General features: G+C 38.5%; 1 protein-coding gene across 1 annotated transcript; it reads left to right on the top strand.

Annotated features, from left to right (window-relative positions):
• The first annotated feature begins 1,292 nt into the window (after positions 1-1,292).
• On the top strand, positions 1,293-10,184 carry LOC117461518 (G-protein coupled receptor 20-like). Its single transcript, XM_034103423.2, is given in 8 exon segments — positions 1,293-1,439; positions 7,469-7,776; positions 7,892-7,921; positions 7,923-8,159; positions 8,761-9,005; positions 9,224-9,308; positions 9,639-9,764; positions 9,946-10,184. Coding segments are annotated over 7 exon segments (1,089 nt in total). The 5' UTR covers positions 1,293-1,439; positions 7,469-7,581; the 3' UTR covers positions 10,117-10,184.
• The last annotated feature ends 393 nt before the right edge of the window (positions 10,185-10,577 follow it).

The raw sequence follows: 10,577 nt of genomic DNA, 5'->3' as shown, positions 1-10,577 counted from the left end.
ACAATAACTATATTACATAAACCGAATCGTAGTGTTTGCTGATTTTATGTTCAGTTTCAATCCGGGATTTTTCCACCATTCAACACAGTGCAGGCAGTGGAGGTTTTTATCATTTTGATAGAAGTTATCAGGAGGTTTCTAGTAGGTTCACTATAGCATACACAAATGTCAGAGTCAGGATAAAAAGTAAATCAAATCAGTTGCAAATCACTCAGCTAAACGAGATTCAAATAACTGCTTTAAGATCTTGTATTTTCGATTTATTATAATATATCACAGTGAATCATGACAAGGCACTGGTCATCGCAAACATTTTTGATCCATTTTTGTTTGTCTATTAGAAAAAAGAGAGCTTTCTGTCTTTGTCACCCAGTTCAATCACTTTTCATCTCAATTCAAATGTATCATAAATTACAGATTGGGGCCGACTAGATCAATTTCCTTCATAGAAGACACCTCATTTATGGTATTATAAAATAAAAAAACAGAGATCTATATATGCATCGACAACATATACAATTTAACAATATAACAATAGATTTTTCCTAAAATTGAAATGAATCCAATCAAATCCAACTATTTTTATAAAGCACTTTAAAACCTCCAGACCAATGTGCTGTACATACAAATACAACATCACATAAATTAAAGGAAAATATTATCTTAATAGAATTTTTTGGCACAGAATAAATATTTCATTTAATGTATTCTAATTTCTCATGAAATGTAATGTGCTGTGCAGGATTTCACAATGATTACATACCATAACACCAGCTCCATTCACTGATTTAACACGCAGACCCTCCATCACTTGTGTTTTACATAAGCCTTAAACATAACAGTGTTTGATGGTTTGGAAAATGCATGGACCCTCACTGTATATAACATATTAATGTATGAGCTGTGCTTTATGCATTGCGTGCCCAAAGATATCTGGTGTGCGTAGATTTGTGCATGTGTGCTCCACAATTGGTGTCTTGTTATACTGTACATGGGCATGCATGTGCGTGTCCCGACAGAATGTAAACACATATTAAGACTTCCTGTCTGAATACCAAACTTAGGAAAGATTTTTAGAGTGAGAGGGAGGGAAGTGGAAAGAGTAATTGAAAGGAGAGCGAGAGACTGAGAATGATGCTCACAAGGAAAGGAAAATAAGGTGAAGAAGAAGAAAGACACATTGGAAGGAGTGAGACGTACAACAGTAGAATAAATATCTGAGGATGCTTTAGTAATGGACGCACTGAGTAACATCAGACAGGCTGACAAAGTGACAGAAATGAAAGGGATGCACAGATCTGAAGAAGTGTGTTGATGACTACAGGAGACCGGCATGACTCGGGAATCTGAGAGAAGAGACAAACCTGACCCACAGACAAGAGAGGTGGACATTCTTACTGAAAGGCTGAACCTGCTCCAGACCAAAAAAAGCGACTGACGTGAGTGGATGTTCAGAGATGATACAGGGGTGCACAGGTGAATGAGAGTTAAAGCATCCTCTTTTGATCGGGAATAACTTGGTTGGACACTTGGACATGAGGAAATATCAGCTTCATTTGACACAGATTTAAGCTGTCCCTGGGTTAGTTTGGTGGTTTGACTGGTTAGTCGCTTTCTTTAGAGGTAAGTGGTTTTCAGCATTGGATAAACTGTCCTCAAACAGTATATTGTTTTTCAAAGAGAAAAGGGGAGACGTAGCTATCCTCACCGAAAATAGCACAATTAAATTACAAAACCAAAAATCATTATAACAGGGTCATACTAAGTCCCTGTCACAAGTAAATTCAGTGAATACCTGTTGGGTTATATAGACTTGATGAGCAAGCAACACTATCCATTCATTATATTTTTATATTTTTTTAGTTTTGTATGCATTCTTCTTTGTTAAACATTAGGCTGTCTTTGGCTCCTTTCTGCTGTAACAAATGTAAATGTCCCCTCTGTGGGATGAATAAAGGCATTCTGATTCTGATTTACCAGAAATTGAAACAGTTATTATCAGGGTTAAAAAAAAAGTATGATCATATTCCATCCCAGAGTTTGTAACATATTATGCAATCACAGTAGATGGAAAGAAGCCAGTGAACTTTCATTGCAAGTGAAAGTGTCTCTTAAAGGTCACCTATCATGCTATTTATAGGCAATAGCATAGGTCTCAGATATATAAAAATATATAAAAAAACATGTCTATGAAGTGTGTTGAACAAAATACCAAACAGATCACCCATTCTAGCCATGCCTCATACCCATGGATGTATAATAAGAACTGGATACAGCGTGGGAGGCGGGGCCTCGTTCATTCCTATGAGAGTTGCTCATTGGCACATGAAGACAAAATGGCCCAACTTTTGAGAGAACGAAACGTCACAAAAGTATTCATATAATCATATAATCCGTTCTTATTGTGCATCCATGGGTAAAGGTAAAACTAATGTAGTACTGAACACGTAACATGAACGTGCCGGGTGGCGGGGCCCTGTGGGTTAGATCCTCGTTCAAATGACGAGGATAATAACTCAGAATAACGTTATTAGCACATTTTACAACTTGAGGACCGAATGTTTTTAATAAGGGCTATACAAACGTTCATACTGGGTAGTTTATTTAGTTTAAAAAAAAATTATCCAACGATTTACAGACGTCTCTTTCCCAATGTAAGTCAATGGGAAAAAGTCTTTCCGGGCCCAGCGACTGATACGGAAGTGTAGTACCGCCGTTTGGCCACAACGAATATTTTCCTCAGAGTCCGGCGCACTTCCTGGGGGCTTGCTCATACCCCTCTATTTCAATTCCTTTTTCAAAAGTGCTGATTTTGGGTATAAAGCAAAGAATTGATAAAAAAAAAGGAGGGGGCTGAGCTCATGTGGGACCCAGCAGCTTCTGTCTGAACTAAATACTGCCGTGATGAAACGCCATCATGGATTATCAAGGATTATTTCTGAAACAGTATGGAGCTCAAAGGCTTTCTCTCTTGCCGGTTATACCACAAGGTGAGTTCCTTTTTATTTCCTGCTTCTTCACACACATGCTCTATCCAGTACAGGTTAGCTCTGAGTGTTAGCGATGCTAATGTAAACACCGACGATATTACGTCCAAAACAGTCTGGCATTGTTTCTGATAGCAACTTTCTGCCGTGGGTCCACATTTCCGATATTACATCATATCGGACGCAAATCTGGATCAGCTCCGTTGTACCCCCGTTTTTAGAGATTTGGGTACGGAGGAAAAGAGAGAAGGTTTTATTTTTGCGTGAGTTCCCTGACACACCGGGGACACATATTTATGTATGAAAGACATCAAAAAGTGCATTTTGCATTATAGGTCCCCTTTAAAATGACAGTTACAGCAGCAACCAAAATTCAGTTTATCTTGAGGGGCTTTCTGTGAAGCATTAATTTGATTGAGGGCAGCATGAGATACATCTTCCACTATTCCATCCTTTCTTTCTCCCTTTCTATGTATTTCTGTCTTTCAAAAAATCTCATACAGACACACACATAACCGGGACTCCCACGGTGCTGGAATTTATTTGGACAGTGTTATTTGCGATCTGCCCCTGGGCCCTCTGCGCTCCCCTCAGTATCACTTTACATTCATTGCATCACCACTTTCTTTGATGTCGGAAGAGGAAGAGCAACAATGGGATAGCTGCAGTGACGCAGTAGATTGATATTGTATGATCTGACTCAAATCAGAGAAAACCTCCAGTATTCTTATTTTTAAAATAGTGCCTCTGTCAAAAACTTGAGCCACATCAGAATTGTATTTGGTATATGCATACAGGTTTTATTGTTTAGCCAAAAGCTGATTTTTCTGGCAATTATTTTGGCCAAATAAACTTAACACGTTTCAATACAATGCACAAAATGTAGTAACACAGAAACAGTAATCCACTGCTGGCTCAACATTTTCTTTAACTTCCTTTTTTTGTGCTACTGAAGCCTTGAATAAACATGACATTTCATTTGGCTGACGCTTTCATTCAAAGCGACTTACAATAAGTGCAAAAACCTTAAAGATTCAAACTAAAAACAACAAGGAAAGCGCAGATATGATATATAATAAATCTAAACAAGAATCAACAACCATTCTAGTAGTTCTGCGAGGCTGTACTTTTGCTAAATGCTAACAGATTTTAGATCACAGTTGTAGTTTTTTCCATTTTTGTTTTTATTGTAGTTTTCACCATTTACCAACTTATCAATCACACAGAAAAAATGCAAACGACCATCGTCAAATCAAATATATTACAAAAAACAAAAATAAAGTGTTTATGTTACGTTTAAGTCACGTTTCCTTAATCCTTTGTCTCAGTTTGGTCAACTAAATCTATCGTCCTTTCCTTGGTATCTGTCGCTGTTTTTGGTCCTGAATAATGTCCATTTATTATGTCCATCTGTGCCATCCAATAAGTTCCTCTAAATTTCTATCCAATATTATTGGGAAGGGGGGTCTGCTCAAGGCAAGGCAAGGCAAGTTTATTTATATAGCACAAGGCAATTCAAAGTGCTTTACAAAAAATGAAAGACATTAAGAAAATGGCATTTAAAATCAGTCATTAAAAAGAAAAGCTAATAAAATACATGGATAAAAGTTACAGTGCAGTCTAAGATATGAATAGTTCAATTAAAAGCAGCGACAAAAAGAAAAGTCTTCAGTCTGGATTTGAAAGTAGTCAGAGTTGCAGCGGACCTGCAGGTTTCTGGGAGTTTGTTCCAGATATTTGGAGCATAATAACTGAACGCTGCTTCTCCATGTTTAGTTCTGACTCTGGGGACAGAAAGCTGACCAGTCCCTGAAGACCTGAGAGTTCTGGATGGTTCATAATTTAGCAGGAGGTCAGAAATGTATTTTGGGCCTAAACCATTCAGTGCTTTATAAACCAGCAGCAGTATTTTGAAATCTATTCTTTGACACACAGGAAGCCAGTGTAAAGACTTCAGAACAGGAGTGATGTGATCCACTTTCTTAGTGTTAGTGAGGACTCGAGCAGCGGCGTTCTGAATCAGCTGCAGCTTTCTAATAGATTTTTTAGTGAGACCTGCAAAGACACCATTGCAGTAGTCCAGTCTACTGAAGATAAAAGCATGGACACATTTTTCCAAATCCTGCTGTGACATTAGTCTTTTAATCCTAGATATGTTCTTTAGGTGATAGTAGGCTGATTTAGTAACTGTTTTAATGTGACTGTTAAAACTCAGGTCAGAGTCCATGACTACACTCCATTTTGTTGAGAGTTAAGTTTACTTGTTTACAATGCAATTTCCTACTTAGGTGTACTCTAGGACACCATGACATCTCCTTTCGATGTAACAGAGCTCTTTTATGACCACACATGCTTTAGATTTGGATTGTTAGGTCAGGATATGTTGGGACAAAACAATTATCTCACCAAACACCAGTTTAAGCAACACATTACTGAACAACACAGGAATGTATTACTTGCGATTGTCCTTTTTATCTGAACAGATGAAGTGAGTAGTTTAACACAATTTCCCTAAGGCAATGCTCATAACACTCGTTAGCTCTGTTAATGATGATGAACTAGCTCCCAGTAAGTTGAACAACATCAGGGGATGTCACTGTGAAAACACCCATTTATTTCCTTCAGTGGTCTTAATGTTCTCTGGCTGGACTGATCTTGTTAATGCAGATTAATCACATTAGTCATGCCTCACCCTCAGCTGAGCATGTTATTCTCATTAGCTTGAATAGACTGCATTTTTCATTAGCCTGATGAATGTTTTGCTACGAGAGATTACTTGTGAGCCACGAGCGTACACAACACAAACTCTAGTCACATGAGCAATTAAACCACATTTGTTATGGAGGGAGAGGGGAACATTCCAGCTTCCAGACAATTTTTGGATGACACTCATTGTGATGCTTCATGGAAAATATGGGGTTTAACCTTATGTGACCTGGCAATTTTTATATTCTTAATGCGAATGGATTTCCCATGAGTTTGGCTCGATCAAAAAGCTTCTGCATTTGTGTCATAGTTGTCAACCCATACTCATAACTATGTAAAAGTGAGTGATAGTGTCCAAATCAATTTTCAAATGATATCCCATTGGGATACACTTCATGCGGCACAGTCACTGACTGCCCTCTGCTGTCTATAACAGTCACTCCTGGTACTACTTCATATTTGCATATTTCCCTCTTCACAACTTAAAAGACCATATGTAAAGGGTGATGTAGCTAACCTGAATGTCTAATTTTATAGTCACATGAAAGCAGGATTTTGCTTGTGCACTCAAATTACCAACATACTGTGAAATGTAAAAAAAAACATGTCAAGTGTTGTCACACTGACATCTGTTACAGTTTCACATTTGATGTCATCTACATTTTTCTTTACTGTAGCTTTTCTTCCACCTTGCAGTTATTTAACAATCCTCAATAGCAGTTTCATAAAGTGCCTTTTTTCTCTTATAAATGTGTTTTCTGAGGTTGTCAAAGTCTCAGAGCTGCACCAAATAATTGAATATAAACGTATCAACTCTGTGATAAATGTATCCAGTTTATTCAAATACACGCTGTTTATCAGCAATTAGGAAAATAATTAACCTTCTTCCTCCGAAGTAAATAAACACAAACTGGCCATTTGGATCATGATTTAGGAAAGAACAAATTACTCTTTGTGGTTCACATCTGTTTTCATCTGAGCTAATTAAATGAGATGAACACACACAGGATTTCTTCTTCTGTAATGATAGCCATGAAAAGGTCACATCTTAGCCAGAAAAGGGGTAGATGTATTTGTGCTGTATATGTATACAACTATGAGTTCAAATCTACATTGACACAAACTGCTCTAAATAAATAAACCCCTCGGAGAAACATTGCTGCAGGCATAAATAAATACAATTATATTATAAATAAATGATCTGAATAAATCAGATATTAGTTTAAAGTGACCATGCCAACAGGAACAACCACAGTGCAGCAAGGGTGGTCTGGGGGGAAAGGGGGCAACATAAACATCTGTGTTTTATATATTCAATTATATAAAGCAAATATTATAAGTATTGGTATGAAATAGTCTTGCTTAATCATGAAGGAACCCTCTATATCGCATGGGGCCCCAGCATGACCCTAACAAAGCAACTGATACAAAAAAATGTCAGTTAAACTTTTTCTTCGTAGATTATACAGCAACATTTGCATTGACCTTCAGTCACATTTATTTAAAAAATAACTCATTAACTGAATTTTTGTTTATTAATGTGAGCCCTACATTTGCATAAGGTTAACATTCTTCCCACAGTCTTGTTTAAGTGTGTATGTGTTTCCATATTGCCTAGTGAATGCCAGGATAGCTAGCAGCCCATGACAGCTATCAATTGTTGTATCAACAATCAGATTTACATTGTAGCAACTTTAAGCACATTTCTGCACGTTGCAACTAAATGTCAAATAAATGTTAATTGTACAACAACAATGTGTGTTTTTGTCCGACAGTTTCTGCAACAACCTTGGATCAATATCATCATCCTAACCGTCACCTAACTACGTGCTTCATCATCATCGCCACCAACATTATCCTCATCATCAACATCATAACTACCTTTATAATGGACTTCAACAGCACTGAGTCCTGGCTTTTGATCAATACTTCATTTCCCACAATGCCTGTAATCGGTAGTGCCAGTAACAGGAGTGGCATGGAAGCATATCTTCAAAGACTGGCTCATTTAGACGAGGGGCTCTACCATGACTTTTACGGCCTCTGGATCGCACTGATGGTCATAAACTCTCTCATTTTCATGGTAGGCATGTTTTGGGAGCACTCATAGTACAGATAGATATACATCCTTATAAGTTTCAACTCATAGTGACCATGCCGTCTGCACCAACATCCCATTCCTTTCTCCTCTCCCACAGGTTGGTTTGGTGCTCAACATACTCGCCCTGTTACGTGTTCTGTTTCCGCACCAAGCAAAAGACCACCTCAGTGATCTACACCATCAACTTGGCGGTGACGGACCTCTTGGTGAATCTCTCTCTGCCGACTCGCATCCTGCTCTACTACAGTGGGGGGGCTTGTCTCACCTGCTCCTACCTGCACATCTTCAGCTACTTTGTCAACATGTACTGCAGTATCTTGTTTCTGACCTGCATATGTGTGGACCGGTACCTCGCCATCGTTCAGGTGGGTTTTGTCTGTAGAATGGTAACAGAATTGCTCTCAAGCCTAAAAAGCTGATATTTCTGACTTTAAATGTCACCTATTATGCAAAATCCAATTTTCTTGTCTTTTATACATAAACATGTGTCCCCTCTGTGTAAAGAGATTCTGAAAGTTTTAGGAAAAAGATTCGCTCATTTTTTGTCCTGAACCATTTACATAAAAACCTGATAAAATGAGCTGATCAGATTTTGGCCACTTTGTGATGTCATAACGATTTTTTGGCTTGTGTAACCATTAGCCAATCACCAACCAAGGTAACCCCCCCCCCCCCCCACCTTATCACCTGAATCTCCTCCTAGAGCACCATTGTGTTCTTTTTAACCAAATATCTCTCAGAGGGGCTTTGAGAGTAGCTCCTTATTTTCATCTAAAGTAACAGACACAGAATCATCACTTTTGAAACTGGGCTGAAACAGAGGCGTTTATGGGATGCTGCAATGCATGATCTGTTCAGAGACATGTTTTGTATATATCTGAGACCTATAATATATTGATGAAAAACAGTATAATAGGGGACCTTTAAATCCAGGAGGAAACTACAGATTTTTTTTTGTCCTTGCAGGTTGAAGCTTCCCGTCGGTGGAGGAACTCCAGTGTGGCCAAATGTGTGTGTGTGTCAGTCTGGCTGTTTGCCATCGTGGTCACCTACTCCTTTCTTTCCACTGCCTTCCAGAACCCGGGCTGCTGCCTCTCAAAGCTCCTGTTTTTAACCATCACTGAGTTCTTTCTACCGCTCATCATCATTATGGTCTTCACGGTGCGGATTATGTGGGCACTAGCTGACCGCCGCCTTATGCAGCAGAGCAGGTATGATCAGTATTATGTTACCAACACACAAAAGCAAGTAAGTACATCATATCATGCAGTTTAAACATGTTGTATTAAGTGTCCAAGTTTCGTATAAGATCATACCTTAAAAGTAAAAGAACTGAGATAAATTGACTGACATTTCATCATTGGCAAATGGTGTATGGGATCATTGGGATGCTGATGGTGTAATGGTGGTTTTAACTGTAATTTCTCAGGGATATGAGAAGGAGGGCTGTCCAGCTGCTGAGCACAGTGTTGATCATCTTCACTGTCTGCTTCACACCTTTCCACATCCGACAGGTGAGTGAGAGAGGATGTGTCACATTCTTTTAAAAGTATTATCATCATGTTTTTATAGCCCATTATCACTCAAGTAGTCCAAACACAAAAGGGTCACAAGATGATGATGACTTTTCCCAAAATATCCTTCAAAATGACTATCGGAGACAGAAAAAAATATAGAGCTCATAACTCATTTCCATACTCAGGCCCTTATCTCTTATAAGTGGAAGCTTTTTTAAGTAGTCACAAACAAAAACTGCTTTCTTATCAAGACAAGTAGATACAAATGTATTAACATGTTGTTAGTAATCTGAACTGTGTAGACTGTGTTCTCTTCTTGTGTTGCAGGTGGTGGTGTACTTCCACCCTGAAATGCCTCATCACGTGATAGCTTACCATTTGACTGTCACCCTCAGCAGTTTGAATAGCTGCATGGATCCTGTCGTCTACTGCTTTGTCACAAATAATTTCCAAGTGAGCCTGGAGTACTTTCTCTCCTCACCTCACTTCATCCAATGTATCCTATTATCCTTCCTCTCTGCCACCTGTCCATCTCCATCCACCCTTCCCTCTGGCCATCATTTGTCCATCCATCATACATTCACTTATTTATTCATCGATTCACTGAATAATTTACATCTCTCTCCTCCTTTAGGCTACCATGAGAAATATTTTCCGCCGCGCTGAGCCAGAGCAGACTAGTGGCGACATCATCAGCATGCAGCACAGCTCCAAGGCATCTGGAGTGACGGCCAACGCCATCACTAATAACATGATCAAGATGACCAAGATCTCCCCTACACTGCAGAGACAATCTGGGGAATAACCACGCACTGTTAATTCACTTTCACAGGGGGTGAAGACAACCGAAAGTTACTGACATGTCACACTCGCCTCAGGAAAGGTGGCTGATATTTCTGGACTCAGAAGAGCTCAGGAACAACAGCTGATAATAATATGAATAATAATAATGATAATAATAATACCAACCTTTTTTTACTTCTTAAATGAATTACAATTGACAAGAGACCATTTAGTCTGCAACTTCACATTATCATCTTGTCAAGAAACCTTCCCACAACTTTGGACCTGAAAACAAAACATTTATATTATTCCTTGAATATAAAATCCACATAATACTAAATCTAATTCATGACACAACTTACTTTATGTAATCTTCAATACTATACTTTGATTAATTGGCTAACATTGCTTGCCAAAAGTCATGAAATTAGGAAATGCTGATGTTATCGATAGAATAGGCTATTTTGAAACTGATACTTGCCT

Source organism: Pseudochaenichthys georgianus, chromosome 16 (assembly GCF_902827115.2).
Source record: "Pseudochaenichthys georgianus chromosome 16, fPseGeo1.2, whole genome shotgun sequence".
Lineage (NCBI taxonomy): Eukaryota > Metazoa > Chordata > Actinopteri > Perciformes > Channichthyidae > Pseudochaenichthys > Pseudochaenichthys georgianus.
The sequence above is the reverse complement of the archived record's forward strand: the minus strand, read 5'-3'. Positions and strand labels throughout refer to the sequence as shown.